Source organism: Nuphar pumila, chromosome 1 (genome assembly GCF_984573655.1).
Source record: "Nuphar pumila chromosome 1, dmNupPumi1.hap1.1, whole genome shotgun sequence".
NCBI classification, from domain to species: Eukaryota; Viridiplantae; Streptophyta; class Magnoliopsida; order Nymphaeales; family Nymphaeaceae; genus Nuphar; species Nuphar pumila.
The window spans coordinates 30,652,563-30,680,120 of record NC_143249.1 but is presented as its reverse complement, the minus strand read 5'-3'; the positions used below and the strand labels follow the sequence as shown (position 1 = coordinate 30,680,120).

The following is a 27,558-nucleotide window of genomic DNA, read 5'->3' as shown; positions in this document are numbered from 1 at the left end:
GCACGATCTCATCCAATCGGATCTGCAGTTTGAATAGGGTAACTCAATTTCGGTGCAAATATCCAAAACACACCTTAAGGGGGCGTTTTGCATGTCACGGCATTTTTCACGGAACCGCATAGATGGGCATGCATTTCCACTGCCCATAATTTTGAAACAAACGTAAGAGCATGGATTTACCTCGACAGGCATGCCAAAATGCAAGCTGAACCCCCCTTATCTGTAGAAAGGGTTACCTTGGGGGGCGGGTCCGATTACATTTCTGCAGTAGTGGAATCCACAGAAGGGGGTGCAGCGGCACCCCATTACATGACATGCAAACGCACCCTAAAGCTCTTGTATCCTACTCACTTCCAGGTACCGGCCTCGACCCTGGAGCAGAGACCATAGTCCGGCCCCTCCCAATTTCTCATATCTGGCAAAACCAAAGGCTAGCTTGTACCAATCAATCAACTACTAATATCCATTCCACACGAATTCCAACTATTATGAAGCAAAAAACAGTTGATGGCACTAGTAAATAGTCATATACATGCTTTGACACACAAGAAACTCCTCTCATACTAGAAACTCAAAAGATACCAAAGCGCAGGAATTACTCATATCTGTCCCTCCACTTAGAATCCTCTCAAGATAGCTTCGCCCTCGAGAAATCCATCTCCGGATGCTGCATAACAGATAAAGGAACATCAGAAACAGCATGAAAACCTCCCAACAGCTTGGGACGATTAACAAAAGGGTGTGAGCTCTCACCTCTGCCATGAATTTCTTCAGAATTTCTTGCTTGCTTATCTCATCACTTGTTGGCAATCCCATAGACTTCTGCCGCTGGTCAAACTGCCAAACACATTTTAATTTAATGATCAATAAGAACAGAGAGCTTAATACAGCAAACACCACTATCTGCGTCTGTAAAAGGCAATGATTGAAAAGAGCAGAAACTATACACAGTATATAACACAGCATAACCCTACTCTTCATCTTAAAAGAGAGACTAAGCTGCAAGGACTCCAAGATGAACAGGATCAAACACATTCCCCAGGAGTCCCAAGTAATGGTTTGCCATACATGGCCGATAAACAGAAGGTTTCAAGTAGATGACAGACACAAACTGGTAGAGATGCTGGTAAAAGAAGCACATATAACAAATACCACGTACCATCATTTTCTCCACGGTTTGTCTAGTCTCAGGATCCAAGTCAGATAACTTGCTATTCTCAGGTTCAACTTTCTGAGTATCAATCTCAGGATCACCTTTTATTAAAGATTTCCACCATTCCATTTGGTTGTGCTTGGTCAGAGAGATAGAAAGAGCTTTCTGATCCTCTGCATAAATTACAGATTACAATTTTAACTCGTGACCTTAAAGTACTACAAAAACATAAAAGAATGTAAAAAATAAAGTGCTGACCAATACTCCAGAAAGAATCATCCACTTTAATGGGCATATATAGTTCTCCCTGCACAATTGCACAGAATGAAAGTGAGAAACACACAGAGAATAATTCAAACAGATGAAATGAGGATAAATGCAAGAATCTTTTTAACGAAAAAGAATTACTAGACCCCAGGTAATGACTTTCCACACCAATGCAAAGGCAAGAAGAAAAAAGAAAGAAAAAAACAAATGCACCAAAGTAACTGACGTAAATAGAGTCCACTTACATCTACGATTGGTGGTTGCCCTTTCAATCCAACCTTCAAATGATTTCTCTTTATGTCACATATAACAAATCTTGACTTTGTACCCCGTGGGACTGGGACATTTACAGTTACCTCTGATAAAGTCTGTGTCCATGAATAATTCTCCAAATCCAATCCATTGCCAGAGTTTGGATCTATTGAAAACAAACAGAGGAAGCAATCTTAAAAACAGGATGGAAAGGGAGGCAATTGAAAAGGCAACATCAAATAAATCCTATACTTAAGAAAAACAGTTATTGGGGAACAATTTAGTTTTCTTTCCTGAAAACAAGAGAGCACCTCTAGCCCTACTTCCAGGATTAACTCAAAGTGCATTCTCATAAAAAGCATTTAAATACCAAACGGAATTAAATGAACTATGGTATTATTCTCCAAGACAAGTTACAAGTGATATAATGGGGAATTATTCAAACACTCTGACCTAACTGAAATAAAGAGCTGCTTTTTTTTCAACAACCTCATAAAATGAAACATTCTTATAGTTAGCCAACTTATAGAAACTTGAAAAAAATGGCTATCCAACACTAACCCAACATGTAAATCCACTCATTGTTGTAACCATGGTTTTTAAAGGCGTCCTATCAACGTTAAGCCTCAAGGCTTAAGTCTTTTGCTGGGAAGTGAGGCCCACACCTCTCCAGCAAGGAGGCATAAGCCACCTTGTGTGGCATGGGCTTTTAAGAGAGGCCCTCGACTCTTTTTTAGGAAAACTGTAGTCACCCTACTTGCCTTAGGTATTAACTTTTAAGTAACCTAAGGCAAGTTACTTTTATGGCAACCATTTGTATTTTGTCCATTGTTTAAATTGATTTATATGTCAGCCCCTCAAAAAATGCAAAATCTTCACCCACTTATGTTGCTAAAAAATGTAAATTACAAAATGATTAATTTGTTCAATTTAAGCCTTAAGTTGTATCCTTGTTGCCCAGAAAAAACTTATTCCTAACTTCATATTGCCAGAAAAGAAGTGACAAAATAAAAAAAGAATGATTTTCATAAAAAAAATGAAAGTAATATTTCTTATTTTTATGTTTTCATATTTTTGCATAATATTTTTCTTTCTTTGTTGTTTTCGTTTTGATATATTTGTTTGATCAAATTCTAGTGTTGTGTGTTGTCAACTGGGTGCGGGTGCGAAGGGCACATGACAATTCCAAAAAATTTAGGTACAGGGACATGGCTATATATATATATATATATATATATATATATATATATATATATATATTGGTAATGATAGGATGCTCCTGGAGTACCTACTCCCACCTAATAGAAGCTTTAGATTTTCAAATTTCTTAAACTTTTTTTATCAGACCCTATAGATATGATCTATAAGCATTATTTAGTAGAAAACACGTTAAGGTTCATGTAGATGTATGCTTTTTAAAAACTTTAAAAATCAACAGCTTACAATGTATCAAAATTTCATGGCTTAAAAAATCACATTTTTATGTCCAAACAACATGATCCAAAGCATGATTCCTATCAAATAAACTATGTTGAGTACATCCATAAGGTTTAAATGAGAAGATACAACCTCCATCCATTATTTCTAGTATGTGGGAGTAGAGGTACTCCCTGAGCACCAAAGCATTACTATATATATCACATAAATACAAAATAAATTGAATATAATCTACATATATATGTTATATCTAAAATATATAAATTGAAAATATGAAGTTATAAACTGAAAATATAATTATAAATTATAAATTGAATACAAACTTGTATGTCGGAAGGGTAAAATGGTGTGTCCGACTGTCGACACATGTCAACACGGGTACAGAGGGAAAAATGGAGTGTTCAGGTACCATAGGTTGTGTGTGGTTGTATATATGTAGACAAACAAATTGAAGAAGGTAATATGCTAGACAAACATATTTTGATTGACTACCTTCTTTGTTCAATTGGTTCTGATTATTTTGCCTCTTATAGTATTGTGCAGTACCGTACGATACAGTACCATATTTATACAAAAGATCAATACAATACACATCCATATCTCGATACAGGTGTGTATCATAGGTGTATCACATGTATTGTACGATACAATGCCCATGGACTTAAAAATGGGCAAAACCATTCTTTTATGATTTTGAGTTTTAAAGAGCTTTTGAGGGTCAAAACCATTAATCGTATAGAACATATTGGAGAGCTTCTCACACACCCTAAGAGCCGTGAGACCATTTTGGAAGCCGACTTTTGAGCTGGGAGAGGACTTTCATGATTTCATCAAGTAAGAGTGCATTTCCACCATTTTTTCACCCAAAGAAGTGGGTTAAGGTAAAAAGTGAATTTCCACCATTTTTCACTCAAAAAATGGGTTAAGGTAAAAAAAAATCTTTATTATGAGTAAAATTACATAGCTACTCTCCACTCTCCTCAAATAAAGATAGCATCAGATAATCCGGCATGGCAATGAGGCACTTAAGTAATGAGTGAAAAACGATTGCAAATTGAGTGCAACTATTGTCATAATATTTGTGCTTATGTAATATGAAAATATGAGTCATGTGGTATATTCTTAATTGCAAGATATTTGATATTTTGCATTGTTCTTGTGAGATAGTTGATGTTTAATGATGTCTTACGCAACTCATAGAGACATAAAGGATTCATATATGATTTTATGGTTGTATTTTGTGCATTTCATCATTGTTTCGTGTGTTATGAGCTTTTAGATTTTTTGCTACTTTTTTATTTTTTTAGATTTTTTTTTATTTTTTTCAAAATTTATTATTTTTTTTACGATACGATACATATCTTATTTTGGGCCCAACCTATGTCACAGGGATTCGGCTAGCAGGGTGCCGCACCCGCGTCGATGCGGGTGCAGCACAGGGTGCGGTCAACCCAATCCTGGGTGCGTTGACCGCACCCAGGATCATTTAGGTCCATTTTTTTTTGGATTTTTTTTTAAAAAAAAAAATTGCCCTATGAAATGGGCTGCGGAATTTTTTTTTAAAAAATTCTGCTGACAGCTGCTGCTGCTCCTGCCTTTTCAATCCTGATCCTTCTTTTTCGTAAAGGATTTTCTCTCTCCATAATAAATGATAATGATGGTGGTAGCCTTGCTGATCCTTCTTTTTCGTAAAGGATTTTCTCTCTCCATAATAAATGATAATGATGGTGGTAGCTTTGCTGATCCTTCTTTTTCGTAAAGGATTTTCTCTCTCCATAATAAATGATAATGATGGTGGTAGCCTTGCTGGCTATTAGTATTCACTGTTCTCCTGAAGAGATGGGTGCGCTATCGTGCAGTTGTATATAAAATGAAATTTGAAAAAACCCGCGTCTGGGGAACCCCCGGACCCCCTTATATATATTACATTTTTGCCCCTGCCGCACCCCCGCACCTGAGTTTTTTGGAAGTGCCGAATCCCCGCACCCGCGCCCACACCCATGTGCCATAGGGCCCAACCAATATGGGTTACATTACGATACTTACAACCTTATCTTAGACATCTCTTTGATTTGATTTTGGACTTGCGTATGCTTGTATATATCATAGTCACTTGTATTGTTAAGGGTAATTTCTTGGTAAGGGTATTTCTCAGAGAGATTTTCAAAAGTTAATAAATCTCAGGAATATCTTGAGAGTTTAAAAAATTGAAAAAAATATAAATAACAACAAAAAAAAATAATAATAAGTTTTGCATTCTTTTTCTTCCAAAAATATAAAGAATGTTTTAAAGGTTTTAAAATATAAAAGAAACAAAAAATACAACATGCAAACTTTAAAAAAAAACTTTTTCCCAAAAATATTGCAATATTATCATGATAATATCACGATATTTTGTCTTCTAGAAATATTTTAAAAATATTGTGAGATATTACCTTTAGTATCAGCTACCTTAAAATATCAGTTATTTCTCGTGAAATTTTCAAAATATCGCCAATATAGGTGACACTAGTATATATATGTATTCTTTCATTTAAACATAATTTAGAAGTTACAACATATATTTGTTTTTTTGTGATTATTTGCAAGGATTAATATTTAACATATTTTAGTACTTGAAAATTTGTTATTTCTTTTTAAGTTTACACTTTCAAAAATATTGAGGCTTACGCCTCACAACACCTCAAGGCTTATGCCTCATTCATATTTTTGAAAAACCCCTCATCACGCCTCACACCTTTAAAAACCTTGGTTGCAACGAAAGTATACCTGAATAGATGAGCACAATTTCTATAATTTTGTCATTATCTTAGATTTGTACAAATTTGTTTGAAAGTTGAAACTAGTCCATGTTTAAGAATGCTTATTAAGGTCTTACAGAGCCCAACAATGTAGATGTATTGAGCAGAAAAGTTATAATTTTGTACTCATTTAACCAGGCAGTGAGGCTACTCATGATTGGATCCCATGGGATCCATTCCTAAAACTACTGGAAGCATTGTAGGAAATAGAAAAATTAAAAGTGTGATGAAAGTTAGTGCGAAAAGGAACCAGTCTAATGGTACCAACAATATTCATTAAGTGGTTGAGGACATTCAGTAAAAGCACACAAAACAGAGGAGAAATTCATTAGGCATGATATTTAACAAAGATGACATTCTACTGTGTGAAGAGGGGACTAGAAAAAGGCAACAGATGACAACCATCATTTCCTTGTAGGCATTGTTGCATAGTCACAAATATCACAGTTTTTTTTTTCAACCTCACAATTTTCAAACACCAATAGACTGCCAAAAAACACAATATTTTCAAGGTATCACATTTTTATCCTGATATTATCACGCAATTAACATGATATTTATATTATTATATATTGTTAATGTGATTTTATATTTCAATATATTTTCTTATATATTTTTCCTGAGACAAATTTTTTAATTTGTCACGAGACATTCCTTTGTAGAGAAAATCCCTATAACGAGATTTTTTACCATGATTTCTTGAAATTTTCATTGGAATTTGGAAACTAAATAAATTTTCAAAAAATGAACAAGAACTCTCATTTCTGCATTTTTAATACAGGATATCATGAATAATTGGTAACTCTGTGAAGTATGATTGGCTGATTGTTTGGTTTGCATGTAGGGCGTGTTTTGTTTAGTCACATGACATTTGTAGTCATGCAAATGAGAAAATGAATCTCATTGTATTGGCTAAACAAACATCAGAAAATGAGTAGTGGGAATTGGCATCTCATTCGCCCTTACAGATGAGAGTTGTTTTCTCATTTATGTGAGAATTGCCTCATGTGATTCTGAATCATATGAGTCAAATGCCCCAGCAAACCAAACTTACCCATAATGCTATGTGACAATGCTTGGCGCAAGTTACAAGACAGATGATATTTATTTGAAAATAAATCTTCTACGAGTTATTACATGCTACTGGCATTAAAACAGTTGGTCACATGAACACAAATGGGTATCATGTGCTAAAGCTACTGCATGAATAAAATAGACTAGATAATGGAAATATCAAGGTTATCAGACTAGGAAGAGGAAGCGTGAAATGAAACGAGAAGTGGATGCTAAGTATAAACAGAAATAGCAATCTTGCTGCTATGTTAATGAGAACAGAAGAATAACTACGTTAGACTAGTGATCGATCTGAAGAGGATCATATGTTTCTGCTTAGACAATGAGAAAACAGAAATGGGACTCTGAAGCTGAATCCACCTATCATTCCACGGTGAAAGGAAGATTGAAAACCTAACAAAAACGTAAGCACAATAAAGACTTCCATCTTCAGAAAGCTTCAGTTTTCAAATATCATGCTGCGATACGAACCATGAAACCCCAACCCAGTTCCCAACAAGTTCGGAGAAATAAAGAAACAAAAAAGAAGACTTTTTTCCGCTCGATGATCACATTGGTGTAAAACTATGAACCACAACCCTAACCCTAACGAATAAACAAACAAGCTACGATTAGAACTTCAACACAAATCATCAAAGATACCGATACTATCCCGATCAGAAAAATGAAAACCCAAACCCTAACTACCTCGCAAAAGGAAATAATAAAGGACAAGAAAAATCGCCACAATGAATCCAAAGAGGACACTCACTTTGACTGCCATCCTTGTTGTGCTCATGCTCAGAATGCCCGTTCTCCGGCTTCTCCTCTGCTGGGGATAGCTTCTTCTCAGTCACCGGCGGCGGCGGCTCCTTCACCACCGCCGCCGCTGCTGCCGCCTCCTTGAGCGGCTTACCTGCATCGCTGCGCTCCTCGGCCTCCCTACTCGCCTGAGTCTTCTTCCTCCTCTCCTCCACGTCCTTATCTTTCGCCGCCGAGACGATGCTGCGGATCTTCCTCTCGGCGGACTCGTCCTTGAAGAGATCGCCCTTCCGCCGGAGGAAATCGACGACGCGCTCCAGGAAATCGAGCGGCGAAAGGGACCCTTGGATCCGCCTCAGATCATCATCCGACTGCCCAGACGAAGCTGAGGACGACGATGCCTCCGCTTTTTCCTTAGGGTTAGGGTTTGGTTCGTCTTGATCGAGCTCTGAGATTACAGCCATCGAGAGAGAGAGAGAGAAAGGCTGAGTATGCTACTTATAGGGCAGGAACAATCTTGAAGCTTCTCTCCACTTTGATCAGGGTCTCTCTTAACTATATACGGCGTAGTGACACCGGGTTGGATCTAAATCCATATGACTAGACTCAGAGAACTAGACCCTGATGCATGGTGAGTTATTGGGGTCGGTATGTTGTCCTCAAAGACGTGCACAAACTTTTCTTGAGTCCGGTTCGTTCGTTCTTCTCATGCAATGTTAGTGAATTCCTCAATTTTGGGTCGAATTTGCAATGCTTTGGACCTGTGGATCCGGGTGTGCCACCCAACCCGTTTGAACTAGGCTCCTGAAAAATCTATTGTAATTTTAATGTCACTGATACTGGTATTAGTATATTCTCAACAGGAAAATTCTCTTACAACAACAACTACGCCTTCGTCCCAAACAATTGGGGTCGATGATATGAACCAAAAAAGAAAATCATTCTGGGTCTTCCACATGAATCCTTCTCCTCCAATCATTTCTATCCAAGGCCATGTCCTTGGTGAAGTTCAAAGCATTCATATCATTTCCTATCATCTTCATCCAAGTCTTCTTAGGCCTACCCCGACCTCTTTTAACTAATATATTTTCTCATTTCTCCATCTTTCTAACTGGAGCATCATTAGGCCTTCGTCGAATATGTCCAAACCACCGTAAATGATTCTCTCTCATTTTATTTTCAATGGGTGCAACACCTACCTTCTTACGTATCTCCTCGTTGTGAATCTTATCTTTTATTGCATTTTCACACATCCATCTAAGCATACGCATCTCAGCTACACTCATTTTTTGAATATGATGTCTCTTGGCAGCCCAACATTCCGTATCATATAGTAAAGCGGGCTTAATAGTCGTCCTATAAAACTTTTCCTTCAACCGCAATGACATTCTATGATTGCACAACACTCCAGTTGCACTTTTCCATTTCATCCACCCAACCTTTATCCTATGATTTACATCTCCATCAATATATTTTTTCTCTTACTAAATTAAAAAAAATAGATTTTTTTAAAACATAAGAAGGTATCAGCACATCCAAAATGTGAAAAAAAAATCAAAAACATAAAAATATAAAAAGCATATAAAACTAAAATGGTCATAAATCCTAATCCTTAATCCTAAATCTTATCTTTCTGATCTTATCTTAATTAAATATTATAAAAGCAGAAGGAAGGGCATTTGTGTAGAGGTATCATAAAAAATGAAATGTTACATGACACATTGTATTTTTTCAAAAATTAATTACTATTTATAATTGCTCTCTCCAAAACTCTCTCCCTCTATCTTTATAGGCATAAAATAAAATCCTCGCTCTAACGTCTTTTTTTCCTTTCTTAATGGTCATAAAATAAACATATTTTTAATAATATTTTAATTTATCAACATGTTTATGTTTCTTAATATTTTTTTTCTTTCAATCTTATTAAATGTATTTGTTAAATGTATATGATTGAAAACTTTTTTATCAGTTATCTTGTAGGGCCCGGTCATATGGGCGGGCTGATTATTTAGTAATTATAATAACAAGATAACTTTTAAAAATAAGTGTTATTTTAAAATATCAAAACCTTTTCCCTAATTGTAGAGGCTTCTGAACATACATCACCACACAAAAATGAGGTCATTTTCGATAATTTTAATGCATCCAAATCACATTATGTATAAATAACATAGTTTTTTTCTTTTACAGGAGCAACCCGTGTTCGAGTCGTCTTGTTCATGGACGAGCCAGCTAAACACAGGCATGAGCGGAGCCACCAACTTGGTTTATTGGTAAATCAGCCAAGCCCAAACGTGTCTTGTTTAGTTTGTTTCTCGTTTACCTGTGACACCAACCGAGACTATCCGATGCCCACTGACACCTCCATCCCCGCTGCGAAGTTAAGCAAAAGCCAAAAGAAAATTAAAAGTAATTAAGAAATAGAAAAACATTGAGTCTCTGATTGACAGGGACGTCAGTGGAGCGAGGGATAACGGGCCCTGCCCTTTCTGGCTTCATTTGAACCGAGAATAGAGGACATGAAACAGGAATGAAGGCAAGGATGGAGGTTAAAATCAAAATCTGTGCAGGATGGAGGTGGGGATGGACTTAGGTTTTCTACCACCCCGCCCTGCCTGCCCCGCCCCGCCCCGCCTCGCCCCGCCCCACTCCACCCCTATCTCTGTTAGTAAAATGCTAAAATACCTATGGCAGTAGATCAAGGGAAAACGGGACTCCGCCCCCGCCTGGCGTTGTTTGAACTGGGAATAAAGGATATGAAACCAGATGAGAGTGGGGACGAAGGTTAAAATCTAAACCTGTGTGAGGATAAAATTTTATGACAGTCCACACCCACCCCGATCTACTGCCATCCCTACTCACTGACCCATAATTTTCATGCCCATTCTTCCCTTCTTAACCAAACACCGAGACTAAGAAAAAAATGACAGATCTAGGACCGGAGTGTGCATAGGAAAGACTTGAGAAGAGGAGAGAGAAGTGATTAACGGCCTACTTCAGAGGGTTCTTCAAACCTTTTCAATGTGTATTGCAGAGGCAAGTGTTGAAGAATTTAACCTCCTCTGGGTATCCATTATCCAGCTCTAACTGTCTCATTGGATTACCAAACATGCTGAGAATCCAATGTGTAATGGGCTTCACCATTATCCTGGTGGTGCATATCTTAAAGACCCACTAAGTGGGTCATTGAATTCAATGTGAGACCCATTTGGCTACACTAGATCTATAATAGGATCCAACATCTCTCACTTGGCCATATGAGGCAAACATCCACATTGTATCATAACCAGTGCATTATGTATTGCACTCATGACATTATGAGGTTTTACATACGCTAGTTGAATTTCTCTTTCATGATATATCCCTATCATGAAGCTATTTACAAACTAGGTTATTTTTCTTCCATTATGTCATACAATTTTATCATAACCTTTGATAAGTTTATTTCAAGTACTCACAGTTTACTGTATACTAAACCATGCAGTCCAAAGATCAAGAATGAATACATCATTGTAAAACCCGCTAAAAAAAAATATTTGGACCCAGGCCGGGTCGGGTCCGGACCCGACCCGGGCCCCTCTTCATTAGGGTTTTAATAACCCGACTCAGGAAGATGATTTTAAATCCTCTTCCCGAGCGCCGCCCCCCTTCCACCTTCAATTTTGGGGAGATTAGGGGAAACCCATCGGGGTTTCCCCACTCATCGCCCTCCCTGAGGCTTTTAAAAGCCCTGCAGGGGGGCGGGGGAGGGCACACAACCCTTCGTCCCCAGCACGCCGCCCTCGATCGATGCCTCCAGAGTCGCCAGCCACATCGCCTCCTCCCCTTCCAGGTACGCCCTCTATCTCAGTCTCCTCCTCCCTCTTCTCCCCCTTCCATCTCCCTCTCTGTCACCTCGCCGGGACGCCGACAGGCGGCGCACGGCCCCTGCCGCGCCCTCCCACCTTTCTCCTTGCCTTTAAAGACTCGACAGGGGGCCTACAGGGCCCCTGTCGTCCCCTTCCCTCTTTTGGGGGTTTGCCGGAGTGCCGGCAGGGGGCCAAGGGCCCCTGCGACACCCCTTCGCCCCGATCTCTCTCTCTCTCTCTCTCTCTCTCTCTTCGGCAGGGGTTTGTCCCCCTGCCATCGTCCTTTCGCCGGACGGCAGGGGCTCGGCCCCTGCCAATTCACTGTCGTCGGCAGAGGTGCGACCCCCTGCCGTCTCTGTGTTGTCGGCAGGGGAGCGACCCTTGCCGATTCGTTGCTGTCGGCAGGGGCTAGCCCCCTGCCGATTCGCAGTCGTCGGCAGAGGTGCGACCCCCTGCCGTTTCAGTGTGGTCGGCAGGGGAGCGACCTCTGCCGATTCATTTTTGTCAGCAGGGGCTAGCCCCCTGCCGATTCGCAGTCGTCGGCAGGGGTGTGACCCCCTGCCGTTTCAGTGTGGTCGGCAGGGGAGCGACCCCTGCCGATTCGTTGCTGTCGGCAGGGGCTAGCCCCCTGCCGATTTGCTGTCGTCGGCAGGGGTGCGACCCCTTGTCGTTTCAGTGTTGTCGACAGGGGAGCGACCCCTGCCGATTCGTTGCTGTCGGCAGGGGCTAGCCCCCTGCCGATTCGCTGTCGTCGGCAGGGGTGCGACCCCCTGCCGTTTCAGTGTTGTCGGCAGGGGAGCGACCCCTGCCGATTCGTTGCTGTCGGCAAGGGCTAGCCCCCTACCGATTCGCTGTCGTCGGCAGCGGTGCGACCCCCTGCCATTTCAGTGTGGTCGGCAGGGGAGCGACCCCTGCCGATTCGTTGCTGTCGGCAGGGGCTAGCCCCCTGCCGCTTCGCTGCCGTCGGCAGGGCTGCGACCCCTGTTGCTTTAGTGTGGTCGGTAGGGGCTAGCCCCCTGACGATTCGTTGTTGTTGGCAGTGGCTAGCCCCCTGCCACTTCGCTGTTGTCGGCAAGGGTGCGACCCCTGCCGCTTCAGTGTTGTCTGCAGGGGCTCGCCCCCTGCCGCCTCGCTATATTTGACTTTGGCTCATTCCCTGCCACTTCGTTGTCATCGGCAGTCGGGGGATCACTCTGTGCTGCCTAAACCTACCCATGTCCTCGTCGCACCATTAATTATATTAGCAAAATTGAATATTTAACACTCTTGCCTATTTACGCAACAGGTCCCAATCGTGCTCCATGGCTCAACCCTCGTATTATCCTCTCGCGTAGGCGTACGCAGCTGCACGACATCCCAAGGTAGGGTAAAGTCGCACAAAAGGCAATTGATGAACATATTTATGTTGAAATGACTAAGATGCCATGATAGATATGCTTAGAGTTATAATTGCTTTTGCATTGTGTATTATCATGTTTGTATGCGCATGGGTCGAGGTACAATTTCATTCTTCGATTATTACTTTGTGTAGTTGTTTATGAATTTGAGGTGTGGTTTCGTACTTCTTGCAATACCTATGCCATTTTTTATTGCATACATTTTTGCCTGCACATTTCCTTTAAGTGAGGTCTGACTTCGGGTCTCATGTATTACTTATGACCTTATGTGTTTGTCTATCTAAGTGGCCAAGGTATGGTTTTGGTACATCGTGTGTTACTTATGTGCTTTTGCTCGAGGTGCGGCATCGCAAGCCGAGCGTTGTTTGTCGTCATGTTATAACCTGCATATGTTGACACTTATGGTAAATATGTACCTACATAAATGTAGTCTTGTGCCCATCCTGATTTTCACTTGTTTTCAAAACACTAGAAGTTGTGCTTGTGCATTTCAGTTCTCTAAAAACGAGTTTCCTTCTGCGAACTAGGTGCTCTTCATAATGCACAACTTTTGCAAAGTATGATTAAGTCTTGCAGGATTGCGAAGTCACATTTGGCCCCTCCCAAGTCCACACACTTGGGAGAAATGTTTTATAACCTTGATTCAAGTTGCGGCTCATTTTGAATAACCCCGATCAGGGGCATGAGCATATGAATGAGTGGGGTTCTGTTGAAAGACCCATTCTTTATTTATCAATCTAGTGTCACATGTCGATACTAAGATAAATTTTGGATGCGAGTTTGATAGTGTTGTGCCTTGCGTGAATGACTTAATGTGGCATTATGACTTTTAAGGATAAATTGTGTCAAATGAGTACTCCTTTATTCTTTGGATTGTTATGAAGTTGGGTGTTGGGTGTTCCTTTTGAGAAGTCCACACACCTCCCTGGTTCAGTATAGCGTACTTTTAGACATGCACAACATGTTAAGTACTTTGTTGATCGGACGAGAGATCCGAGATGACCTTGCATCATGAAATATGAAAAATGTTGTTGAATTGAATTCAAGACTTATCTTGCCAGGATATGTTGTATTAATTCTTTTGCAGATAATATCTATTGGGGTTTCTTTTGTGAAACTATTTCCCCTTTCATCGTAGTCTTACTTTTGACAAGTACGACCATACTTTTTGACAAGTACGTCTTCTTACGTTGCGATGATTGGATGAGTAGGTTGTGGCAACCTCGATGAGTGCAAATGACAAAATGTTGTAATCACCTAAATAAGTGATGTTTTCGCCTTCACCGGCAAGATACTCGAGTTGGTCGAAAGACCAGAGTATGTAGAATGAGTCTTCAGTTAACTACCCCTGATGTACTCATTCGAATCGCTGATTCCTGTCAGGAGAGAGGACATGAAGGTACAAAACTTTGATGGACAGGCCATTAATGACAGTTACGAGCAAAAGACTCGGCTTCCCCAGTCATCGGAGTTAGGAGAATGAGACTACCATAATTATCCTAGGTGGTAGCTCTCCATGTTTGGGATGCATCCATTGTTTATGCTGCTTTGGGGATTTCTCTCTTGGTCACCGACCGTCCCCTTAGGTGCGGACTCAGTCAGCTATCCAGGTTATCATAAAATACATAGCATAGTAAACCCCCGGATCAGTCTAGGTTGTTTCTACAGTCGTGCCTTGTGCATACCCGCTTGGCCAGTTAATATCGAAACATAAGTTAAATCTGATCGTAATGTGTTCAATCATGCACGTGTGAAAGTTATAGTATACAACAGGTTCAATACTTATGGAATTGTGTGTGTGGTTGATGAAGCATTGTATTTTGCTAGTTAACTTTCTTGTGCAGTGCTTTGCTTGTAATAGTTAGCCTACTTGTGCCAATAAAATGCTTGTAATAATTTTAGCATTGTGCTCATGATCGTTGCTCGGTGAATCTGTTGAAATTAAATTGCTATGTAATTGCCTATCTACTTGACATATTAAATTATTCTGCTTAATTATGTTCAATAGCGTCCTGTCTGTGCACCTACCAGTTTTTAGTGAAACTGACCCATTTTATGGGCAGGTTTTGGATAGGTAATACAGTCTGCGATGGCACGATGGCGTGATGAGGTCAAGATAGAGCTCTTTCCCTGAAGTTTCGCTCCTGAGGACATGTTGGTAAATTTGGTATAAAGTGTGTTTCAAAATTTCTCTTTTATTAAACCGTGAGTTAATAAAACTATTTTAGTAAGCTTCTTTTTTGTTTCAACAAACGAATTCTCAATTATTGAAACTCCGTTTCTAAACCATTTGATTTCAATGGTTGTGCGGGATTTGACAAAAGGAAAGTTTACGCTGTAATGCGCTCAAGGTCCATTGACTTGTGGTTTTAAAACTATCATTTTCCACTGAAGTATTATTTAAACTCTGATTATTGTATGATTTCAAAGCTTCCTAAACTATTCTAAAAAGTTACAAGTCCTGGATTTTCGGGGCGTTACAATCATAATGTGGGTCTCACATACTCATGAGGTTCTTGTAACTCTTCCATGACCATACCATAGGCATGCACACTTGTGGAGTGCTATAAAATTATTAATTCATAAATTCATGATTTGCCAAACATAGCAAATACTTCTACTTTTCAAATTTTCACCATAGCTTATACTCTCACTTTTTATGGGCATTATCCCGATCACTACCTAATTATTTTAAATCAGTATATCCGAATTCAAATAGTTATAAATGTGATTGACCAACATCATTTAGTATTTTATGCATGAAATCAAAATATCCCTTCATGCATTTATACAATCATACCATAGGGAGCATTATTTATAATTATTTATTTATCATCATATAAATACCCTCACATGTTTATGTAAAATTCAGCTTCCAGTTTTTCAATGTATTGCATTTAAATAGTATTTGCATTAAGTCATGTCATCATGAGGTTTTACATACATTAGTTAAATTTTTTCTTCATGATATATCCCTATCATGAGGTTATTCGTAAACTAGGTTATTTTTTTATCATGAAGTAAGTCACAAATCTCATACCCAAATCCAATTTAGATATGTACCAGATTCATTATATTATTTGGATATGCCAAATATGATAAGATAATTACAAGGCTTTAACTAAACCACAAGTTTGAACGTTTAAGTTCAAATCCATTACCGGATCCACACACACACACACATATCTATCTATCTATCTATCTATCTATATATATATATATATATATATATATATAATTTTATTAGATTTATAGGAGTCTATATCCAAATCTGACTTGAAATGTTATCTAAGTCCAACATGATCCATATTAAAATGGATCTCCATACAGGTTTAAATGAAACCATGGATCACTTAGGATTTGAATATAATCCAAATCTATATCAAAGACCATATATTTCAAATGCAAATGGATCTATATTACACATCCTGCATTCTACTTATCTGGATCTAACTGTGCCAAACCCGGATCCATATAAAACATATGTCATTATTAGATCCAAATATTTGGTCTGATATTACCCAGATTCAACATAAAACTTAGATCAAATCTAGATCCATATAGTATATATATAGATTAATTCTAGATCCATATTCCCTTTATACTTATCCAAATCCAATCACAACATTGGATCAAACTAGATTCATATCCCATATTCGGGCATAACACTCATCTGAATCTCTGACTGATAGGGATATCAGTGGAGCGGCGGGAAACGGTCAAAATCCATGCGGGATGGAGGTGGGGATGGACTTAGGTTTTCTACCTGTAATGCCCCAAATAATTAACTTAAAAATTTTGGAATAATTTTTTTTCTAAACAACATCAAAAAATCTTTATTAAATCCTTAATCAAATTATTTGGGCAGGTTACAAGTGATAGCACAAACACAAGGTAATAAGTAAAATAAACTCTTGCATTGAAATACTAAAAGTTATCAATTACAACTTATTGATTTATTACAAGTCAAAATCCCTCAGGACATCTGAAGAAGATATGGTCACATGACACTGTCCGCAGTGACGACCGCAATTGCTCGCCATTCTGTTTCCTGAAAAATATTAATCCAGAAGGGGTCAGACTACCCCGTCTGAGTAAGAAGCATAATATCTATATGAATGTGCACAGTGTCATGTGTACAAGTATAGTGTAATATATTTAGATAGAACTAATAACCTTCTAAACAAGTGATGAATGTACAATTCACTAAAGTCAAGTATTTCATGTTATATTCCATAAACATCATGTGCATGAACCACATTTAGGTTACCCTGTATTCTGCATTTCAGAAATACATGTCTGAGCTATGTATCACACGAGTGAACAACAATCATACTCTAACCATAGAAACCTCAAGTATTATGCGCACACTTGAAGACTTTTAGAAATGTACTAACTTTAAGTTTCTCTTGTTAATTACCATGTGGGTACGCATAAGCATTCGACATCGTAGCGGACCAAGACCACATGAGGGTCTATTATTTTATAACCCGTGTGACTATCCATACAGATATCCAAAAGGGACGGTTCATGACTGAGAGAGTACTTCCCAATGGCTAGAACTACAATTAGGATGCACCATGTAATTCTGCAGAAGACTCAGATCTACCACCTAGGACGCATTGGTAGTTCTACCCCCCTAACTCCGAGGACTGTGGATAGGGTGAGACGCCTCGCTCACAAAACAAAAATTGTCCCACGGAGCTTGTACCATCTACCCTTTCCAAGGTAGACCATGGGTCCAATAATATACACAATCTTTCAGGTGTACCCAGAGCCCTAAAAAACCAATAACATAAGTGTCCCGGGAAACCAGTAACATATATCATCTTTCAAGTATACCCAGAATCCCCGTAGTTATTTTAGATGTGTATATTTATTTATTTTTTGTTAGTTTCAGTCGAGTAACATATACAGTCTTTCAGGTGTACCCAGAACTCTGAGAAACCAGTAACATATACCATCTTTCATGTATACCCGAAATCCCAATAAAAACTGGTAACATATACCGTCTTTCAGGTATACCTGGAATCTAGCTTTTTTATTTATATGATCATATATTAATTTAGCTTTTATTTTTGGTACTAGGGTATACGTATCGTACCCCGCTCGTCATGCTACCACATGGCATCTTTCAATTTTAACATTTCATAAGTCCTCGTATGACACTATTAGAGTTTTGTGAAACTGCCAGCTAAATTATAAGCTTTCACATGACCATGGCATGACAAGTGTCCTTTATTTTTGCAAACGTTTGTTAAACAAACATAGATCCTTTGACACAAACATGTCATAACACTTACACACAAATCATAATTCAATTTATATGCAATTTGATTAGCATCATAAGTGCCCATACGACACCATAAGAGTTGTGCGTGCTCAGCTTCAACCTTGGACCATCATGCCCCTATATATATATTTATTTTGCAATTTTAACAAAATCATATATTTAACCATAGACGGTTCCTACACTCAACCTGGGTTGCAACATTCCAATGTCAATCACACCCCAAAACAATGTGCATAAGATTACGTCAGTAACCTCTCATTTCTTTGGCTCATGTACCAACACATAACATTCTCTTCATAAATAGATAATAAAGCAATTCATCATACTATTTAAACATTCGTATTATGGTAGCTTTGGAGTGACCAATGTATGTGGACCATGAGGAGTTTTTGACCAACCAGTGGTATGTATACTATAGTGAATTGCCAATGCAATATATGTGTATAGACAAGGCAAATTCCCCTCCTCCTCCCCTTTTTTTTCTCCAGACAGAACTACTATAGAAGATTTGGATACACAAGTGTAGAATAATCATAAATGAAATAACAAATTTGCTTTTGCCATTGTAAGACATTTATTAATATAATGGCTGATATAAATTTTCCATAAATTTGCCTATGTTGTAGGGTGACATTTACGAAATTTTAAATGTAACTGAGTGAGTTATAGGCAGAATGACATGCCGAATTTAAAGCTCTTTGTTAGAGTCGATAGACCCAGTTTGATATACATCCACAGTTACAATTTTCTACCACGATTACATACCACAATCAGTTACTATGGTGTTCAATAGGACAACACAACATGATGACAACAACAATAGCCATTGCAGAGTCGTACGTTAAGGTTAGGCCAACCTCTACATGTCGTGTATTACAAGGTGACACGTTTTATAGTTTTGAACCTATAATGTCTCGCCCTAAGGAGACTTACCCTAATAATACCTAGTAACATCCACATACTTGGTGCACTCGCAGTGCCAATCATCAGTTGCACCCACGTAGTGTGCAACTGATATGGCCCTTGTTCAATACAACAACATGGATTTGTTGTGAGTAACAAGGCGTAACCAGGGACATATATGGGCACAAGTAGCTGATTGGATGTTGATAGGCCCAACTGGTTAGCCTTCAGCATTGTTATTTTCTTGAAATAACTTATAAAAGACAGATTGGGTTTGTGGCAGCAAGATTCCTGTACCATATAATAGGTATATGCAACAGACCAGTCACACTAGACTCGGTCTCGAGGTTATTGGATCAAGCTATGTCGTGGTTCGCTACCATCTAGGGTGCGCCATGGCTACACGACCTATGGCTTCATAAACTATTTAGGCCACCAGCAGCTTGGATGTACATGTGAGTCTCAAATCTATGTCAACAAACAACAACCGTAAGCTTATTGTTGCTTACCCGAACCCCCAACTAAATTGTTTGGGTGCCTCAGCTAGGATAAGGGTTCGTTCCTACGACAACCCCCTACCAGTTGTGACTGACATGGTTGGAGTCGCAACAACCCCACCAGTTGAACTGATACAACGAGACACAAGGTGTTCCACTCCGCACCAAGATCGCAGGCCTCCCTTAGAAGGCATCAGCATGCAACCGTCCCCTTTTTTTTTAATGCTATTATGCACAGTATCTGCACTCAGCAGAATATCACAACTCCTTATGCTCCTGCTACGCTCCCATCCAGGATTGAGTTGCCTAGGGTCAAACTGGGTTAGGATTACCAACTTAATCTAGTATAACCTCCCTGCTCGGTCAGTCCAAAAGGGGTGGGTTTCGATGGGTTGAAAGTCCAGTTTGTATAGTCTGCTTGAAACTTTCATAGTATATATATACCTTCTTTCTTACCGTGTGACAACTTAGTTTGTAGGAGACATCTAATCGTTGATCCTATACATCAAAATTGGTATGGGTGTTCCATGAAAAAAAAGAACTATTTGTTTTTATGGTAGGAAGGAATGACACCCATGAAGTATGGTAACGAGTTTGGGTTTTCATTTATAATTATTTCTTGGTAAACCACCATGTAACCATTATATATCAGGCAATTGAATCTTAGTATTGCTACCGGTATGTACAACCTATACCAAGAATGAACAACATCATTTTCCCTGGTCATAACATGGAAAATTTCATGCACCTTTCAAAATTAACGCACACATACAAAAACTTCTAACATGTTCATTGTCGTGGGTGCAGGTCGTGTAGTATAATCTACACATGATCAAGCTGTGATTTTGTTACTCTAGGAACGAATTTATGTCTGCACCGTATGTGTAAATATACAGATCCTCAAACCCCTAGATATGTATTTTTATACATACCATGGTGCTAGTGAAGCCATATACAAAAATTTTACATATGTGGTTCTTGCATTTCATGGACATAACTATAGAAATCTAGAGAGAATTCTGCGCCAACCCGGTCTAAGGTTGTTAATCGAATCATGGTATATGTAAATCAACACACATATATGCCGCATAACACAATGCACACGCATAAGGAGATGACGCCCTTACCTGTTGAAGATAGAAGGAGTTTGCGAGAGTGCTTCCTCTTGCTCCACAAGTCTCCTTACTGGTTGTTATCGGGAGTCACCGAGGTGGAGATAGAGCAACAATGGTGGCAATGGCTGGTATAGAGAAAACGTGAAGAGAGATGAAGATGAATAAAAAAATGATTTTTTTATAAAGTCCCTTCTCCATCCGATTTTTTTCTTGAAACTGTCCTTCCCATTCAATGCCCCTTGTAAAACTCCCCCTTCCTTTTCAAAATTCATGGGAATGGAAACCTTCCCAAAGAAAAATGCTTGGGTTCCCTTTTTGGAAAATTTGCCCAGCCCCTCTCTCCTTGGAAATGTGGTTTCCATTAAAGTTACTTTAAAGAGGAGTTACAAATTTGAAAAAAATGAATTAACTTGTTTTTCAAGAAGAATCTGGCGCACAGGAGGATTTGAACATGGGTTTTCTTTTCTAAGGGGTAACGAGCCCCACCAGTGGGCTATGTTTTGTTTCATTGCATATTATTGTAACATAAATTCATTTAACCTCTTGTAGCCGTTTGGCGGATTTTCCAAAATAACATCTATATTTTTTTTCCTTGGAACCGCCATTCTAATTTAAGACTCCTCCCAATTCTAAAATCGTGGGCATGATGGTCTAACCAAAATGTTTTTCTCACCCTCTTCAATGTCCTTTATTTGGTTTCCAACTTGAGAAGTCGGTTTGCCACCTCCCTCTTGAAAAACGCCTTTCCTCATTTAAGTCATCTTAAATGAGAAGGTGAAGCATTCTCTCTTTTCAAATTCCAATAAAAATATATTTTATTTTTTTTATAAAAATAGTCTTCATTGTTGGTGCACAGGGGGATTCGAACTGGGGTCTCCTCCCTAAGGGGTAACTAAAATTCCACTAGAGGGGGGGGGGGGGTGAATAGTGAAATACGATGCAGATCGATAAAAAAAAGGAAATAAGGCACAACACAATAAAAACATGATTTATACTGGTTCAGTCGAGTTACTGACCTATGTCCAGTCCCTAAGTAAAACACTTGAGCCTTTCACTATAAAATCCGTGTTACGGGATAAATAGTACAACACCCTCTTCCTCAGAGGTCTACTTCTCTCAACAGAGAAGAAAAACACCCTCTTCCTCAGAGGTCTACTTCTCTCAACAGAGAAGTGAAACACCCTCTTCCTCAGAGGTCTACTTCTCTCATCAGAGAAGGGAAACACCCTCTTCCTCAGAGGTCTAGTTCTCTCAACAGAGAAGGGAAACAACAGTAAACATAAAGTTACAACACTTTCCTATAGAACCTTCAGAATGATATGCAGAGTATGAATGCACGTATGAAGATTCTCAGAATGTTCTCTCTTTTGAAAATAGGCAGACTAATCTCTCAGGAGAACAAAATGTTGTTTTTCTTCACACACTTGATTGTTTTGTTAGAGAGCTTTTCTTGTCTTTTTCTCTTTCTTTTCTTTTCCCTTTTTTCTAAGATCTTTTTTAGTGTGTCGAGTAGGAATTTTTTTCTTTGAAAGCTCACTTGTCTATTGATATTATTTTGTTTGTATATATACAAGTCTTCAAAAATAATCGTTGCTTTTTGAAATAATTGTCCTTTTGTGATGTGAGATGCCAGGTCATCTCCAAACAACTTTCTATGAGAAAATGTGTGAAATAATATGTGTACTATATCCTGTTTTTTCAAAAAATCATCATTTCATAAATTAAAGAATTGCTAAGTATTAAATGTTTGGTGTATTAAAAAATGATATTTTCTTCAAGTCGTCATTTTTAAATTTAAATATTTGAGGTACACTATATGTTGTTGTAATTAAAAATGAGATTTAATTTGTAATGAGTCTTTTCTCAAAATAAATGTTTTGTAGTACATTGAACGTTGAAGTATTTAGAAATGTAATTTATAATGTAATTTGTCTTTACTCAATTAAATGATTTGTAGTACATTAATTGTTTTCTTACAAATCGTCACTTCTTTGTTTAAATGTATGTAAGTACAATAAATGATTGTTAAGTATTTTATTTTATAAATGGTCATTTCTTGAGTAAATGCTTTTGAAGTGTCATTTAATGTTTACAAAAAGAATGATGACTTCAAATATAAGTCGACATTTTTGAGTGTGGATTTTAGTATTAAATAAATAAATGGTCATTTCCTAAATTAATTGTCTTGTTAAACAATAAGTAGTTGTGTATAAAATAATATTTGTTTTCTCAAATCGTCAATTCAAGATGAACGATTGTGTATTATGAATCAATGGATTTTGTCTTTTTCTTACATAAATGCTTTTGAAATCATGAGCTTTTATATCTTTTCAAGTTGTCTTTTTCATAAATGCTTGTAGAAAGTACAATTAATGCTTTTGAAATAATGAGCTATTATATCTTGTCAAAATGTCTTTTTCATAAATGCTTGTAGGAAGTACAATGATTTGTTTCAAAAAGGTGTTTTTGAAATGCTACAATATACATAACATATCTTTTTATGAAAGCTTAGCTTTTTGTGAAAAAATGGCTTGTATGATTTCAAAGCATATAGTCTAATATGAAATATGCATGCTTCTGAAGGTTCTGTTACATATGACTCTAAAGAAGAAAAAATCTTCATCTTGAAGTAGCTGATCTTCTTGGATAATCTGTATGAATGTATGGCCTATCAAGCATTTTCTTCAGAGTAGTATGATTGCATCAAATAGTTGCACTTGATCAGGTTGTCTTCATTCTTCTTAGGTGAAATAACCTTGCATCAAATACTCGTTAAATACATAGCACATCATATCCTGTCATAATATAACATATTCAATTTCATATATGAAAGCATATCATATTTATCATGTCTCATGAAAGCATTTCATGTATTTATCATGTATCATATATATGCATCATGAAAGCATATCATATTTATCATGTATCATCAAAACATAGTTTCTCAACATTCTCCCCCTTTTTGATGATGACAATATATGTTTTCCCTGTCAATAAGCCATATGTATAATGATGATTTAAATATGATATCATACATAAAAAATGCATAAGACGATAGTATTAAAAAAATGTAATTAATAAAAGGTTTAAGTTCAAGAATTCAAGTTTAAGTTCAGGAATTCATTTTTCTCCTATATAGGAGAGGTAGGTTTTTCTCCCCCTTTGTCATTGACAAAAAGGAGGGATCAGAGTAGGAAAGTTAATATTACAGACCAATATTATAAATCATTCAGAATTGGACGATGAATGAAGTTGTCAAAGAAGAGCATCTTGGTCAATCTTCAGAGAGTGAAAAGCTTGCTGCAGAGAGGCTTGCTTCTTCAACAAGAGATCTTGTGTGTTTTGGACATCCACTAGAGCAGAAAATATATTAAGTTCAGATGTCTGATCTGGATCTGCCTCACCAGAGCTTTTGTCGCCAGTATGTTTTGGGAGTGATCCTTCTTCGGAGAAGTAGGTATCATCAAAGACATGTGTAGAATAGCAGACGACCTCATTATGAAGTGACACATTGAAATATTTAAGAATGAGAGTTATAAAACACCCAAATGGAAGTAAACGAAAAATACGAAAATTTATCATGTTCTTAAAAATGATGCTCAACGAGTTAATGGGAAAAGAACAGAAAATCACATAGATTAAGAGAAAAATCTTGTTTGGCACGAATTCCTTAGAAAGTGGCTTTGGAAAGACATTGTGCGATATGATTTGTGACAGAAGTTGAGCATGTGGTTTTAAATTGCTCATGTGCCATGTAAAGTGGGTAGATCTTGTGAAGTGAAACACCTTTTTAAGCACAGTATGATCGATATGTACTATGTTGGGTAGATCAATGCCATTGGAAGAAAGGTTCAGAATGCGTCCTAAAGTAGAAGCATCAAACGAGAGAGTTTTTCCATGAATCATGGTAGAAACAGTGGTTTGGTCATGATCAGTAGTTAGGTTGGTATAGAACAATTGGATAAGATCTGGATGGTAGGAGACTTGGTTTGATGACCCTAGAATGTGAACAAAGTTGGAAAGAGAGGTCTCAAGGTCGAACAAGGTGAAGTCCTAGAAGTGCACTAACCTACCTGGTTGGATGGGTAGTGAACTTACATAGTTGTAGTGGTGAATGAGATCTGGATATCGCAGATCTGAAGATTCAATCATGTTGAAGTCATCAGAGAAGGATTTGGAAGAGGCCATGGAGAGTAACTAAGAAGATACAAAATAACCTTGGAGAGGATGTAAGGAGATAGAAGCTTTCGAATGTGTGATGGATAAGTGATGAATGCACAAGTTCATTAAATAGAAGAATGAAGTGTATTTTAATATCAACTTAATGTTTTGTGAATGACAATTAAAATGAATAAGATTTGAAATTTAGCTGGGTTCATTATTCGTGAATGACTATTCATGAAGAGTGAATTGTATATTTTAAGGGACTTGTGAATGAGTGATCAAGTCACTCTTTGGAAGAGTGTGTGGATATGAACATAAGGATTTATCATGTCATGTTAGATATGACACATAAAGAGTGGTTTGAATTCATGCGTGTGTGAATGAAAAACATAGTTTTGAATAATTACTTTTCATCATAAGAGAAACTCGATATAGGAGAGTTCATTGAATTGAGAAAGAAGGCATGGTTTGAGAATAGTGTGCTATTTGGAACAAGCCTTTTATGTGTGATTGATAAGGATAGACAAGATAGAAAGGAAGGACACAAAAATATATATATATATATATATATATATATATATATATATATATATATATATAGCACGATGTTTAAAAAAAATACCATGGTCAAGACAATAGCATGAAAAAGGTGATTTGAATTAAAGAAAAAGAGATAATGTGAGTAAAGTGAGACGAGTACAATAATGGCCTAATAAGACAGCTAACAATTGGGTAATTTAAAATACAAGACATTGGTCAATGTGAAGAAACATGAATGAAATAGGTTCCATTTTCGTAAGAGAGGTGTTGAGAAAAGGACAAAAATAATTTAAGAGAGTTGAATGATATGAAAAGATAACTTATTTAATACTCATAGATTTTATGGGTAGGCGTGAAAGGGGATAAAAAAGAGGTAATCATGTAATGTGTACTTGAAAGATGTCATTTTTGAAAGACATGAATGACATAAAGAATGTCATGATGAATGTGTTTTTATTTTTATAACATATATGAGTATACGAAAATTGAAAGGAGACAATGTACTTGACATTATGTCTTTGAATAATGTGAGGAGAAGGAGTTGAAAAGAATGGTGAAACAAATGAGGAGACATAAAGTAAAGTATTTGAGGAGAGAGAGAGAATATCAAAAGTGGTGAGAAAAGCAAAATAAATAATTGTTTTTAAACATAATGAATGAACCAACGTGAGTGACATGAAATGTTTTGATATGCTTATGAGTCAAACTTCAATAATTATTTACTAGAAACATAAAGGAAATTTTGTAAAAGGAGGTTTATAGTAAAATTATAGTTTAATATTTGAAAAAGTAAACTTGTGTAGAAGATTTTATTATATCCCAATTAGTCATATGTTAGATTGGATGATTTTTAATTAAGTTATTGATATTTTATAAATCACTTAATTTACAGATTCCTAATTCTCTTCTAATTCGTATGAAATCTTCATGTTTTAAAGTTTAGTGAAAATGTCTGCTAATTGTTGATTAATGAGTATGAATTCAAATTTAATTATATTGTTTAAAACTTGTTCTCTTAAAAAATGATGTTGAATTTGTATGTGCTTCGTACGTGAATGAAGAATAGGAGTTTTAGATAAATTAATTGCACTTGTATTGTCACATAAAATAGTTGTATTTTCAAATTTTAAACCAAAATCTTTTAATGTTTGTTTCATCCAGATGACTTGAGTACATGCTAGGCTTGCAACAATATATTCAGCTTCAGTAGTTGATAATGTTACACAATTTTGTTTCTTACTAAACCATGAAACTAGTGAGTACCCAAGCATATGACATGTTCCACTTGTGCTTTTTCTATCAGATTTACTACCAACAAAATCAGCATCACTGTATGAGATTAAATCAAATATAGATGATTTTGAATAAAATAACCCAAAGTCAACGATTCCTTTTAGATATCTCATTATTATTTTTACAACTTTAAGATGTGATTCTTTTGGATTTGATTGAAATCTACCACACAAGCAAATACTGAACACGATATCTGGACGACTAGCAGTTAAATATAGTAGTGATCCTATCATAAATCTGAATAATTTTGTATCCACAGTCTTACCCTCTTCATCTTTGTTCAATGCAGTGGTTGTGCTCATAGGTGTATTCTTTGAAGCAGTTGAGTTCATGTTGAACCTCTTCAGAAGTTCATGAGCATATTTAGACTGATTGATGAACACTTCATCCTTGGTTTGCTTAATATGCAGTCCAAGAAAGTAGGTGAGTTCTCCCATCATACTCATTTCAAATTCTTTCTGCATGGACTTAGAAAAGTCTTCACAAAGACCATTGTTAGTAGATCCAAAGATGATATCATCCACATATATTTGAACGATTAATGTATGATCCTTCACTATTTTTACAAATAAAGTTGAGTTTGCTTTGCCTACAGAAAATCCGGTTTTTAATAAAAAAAGTTTTAAGTCTATCGTACCAAGCGTGAGATGCTTGTTTTAATCCATATAAAGCATGTTTTAGTTTAAAAACATGATCAGGAAATTGTTCATTTTCAAAACCCGGAGGTTGTTTTACATAAACTTCTTTATTTATAGAACCATTTAGAAAAGCACTTTTAACATC

At 37.3% G+C, this 27,558-nt stretch overlaps 1 protein-coding gene across 1 annotated transcript; it reads right to left on the bottom strand.

The window, feature by feature from the left end:
- Nucleotides 1-442: 442 nt before the first annotated feature.
- LOC149848572 (protein BOBBER 1-like) lies at nucleotides 443-8,215 on the bottom strand. The gene is made up of 6 exons (XM_089996170.1): nucleotides 7,736-8,215; nucleotides 1,666-1,838; nucleotides 1,412-1,460; nucleotides 1,160-1,326; nucleotides 754-837; nucleotides 443-667 (listed from the first exon to the last, which is right to left on the bottom strand). Exons 1-6 carry the CDS (start codon nucleotides 8,187-8,189, stop codon nucleotides 629-631), a joined length of 966 nt encoding a protein of 321 aa, XP_089852296.1. The 5' UTR covers nucleotides 8,190-8,215; the 3' UTR covers nucleotides 443-628.
- Nucleotides 8,216-27,558: the final 19,343 nt, after the last annotated feature.

Coding starts and splice junctions, on each gene's coding strand:
- LOC149848572 (XM_089996170.1), bottom strand. CDS start 8,189: ATGGCTGTAATCTCAGAGCTCGATCAAGACGAACCAAACCCTAACCCT. Junction 838..1,159: donor AAACCGTGGAGAAAATGATG/GTACGTGGTATT, acceptor TGTGTTTGGCAG/TTTGACCAGCGGCAGAAGTC. Junction 668..753: donor TGAAGAAATTCATGGCAGAG/GTGAGAGCTCAC, acceptor TCTGTTATGCAG/CATCCGGAGATGGATTTCTC.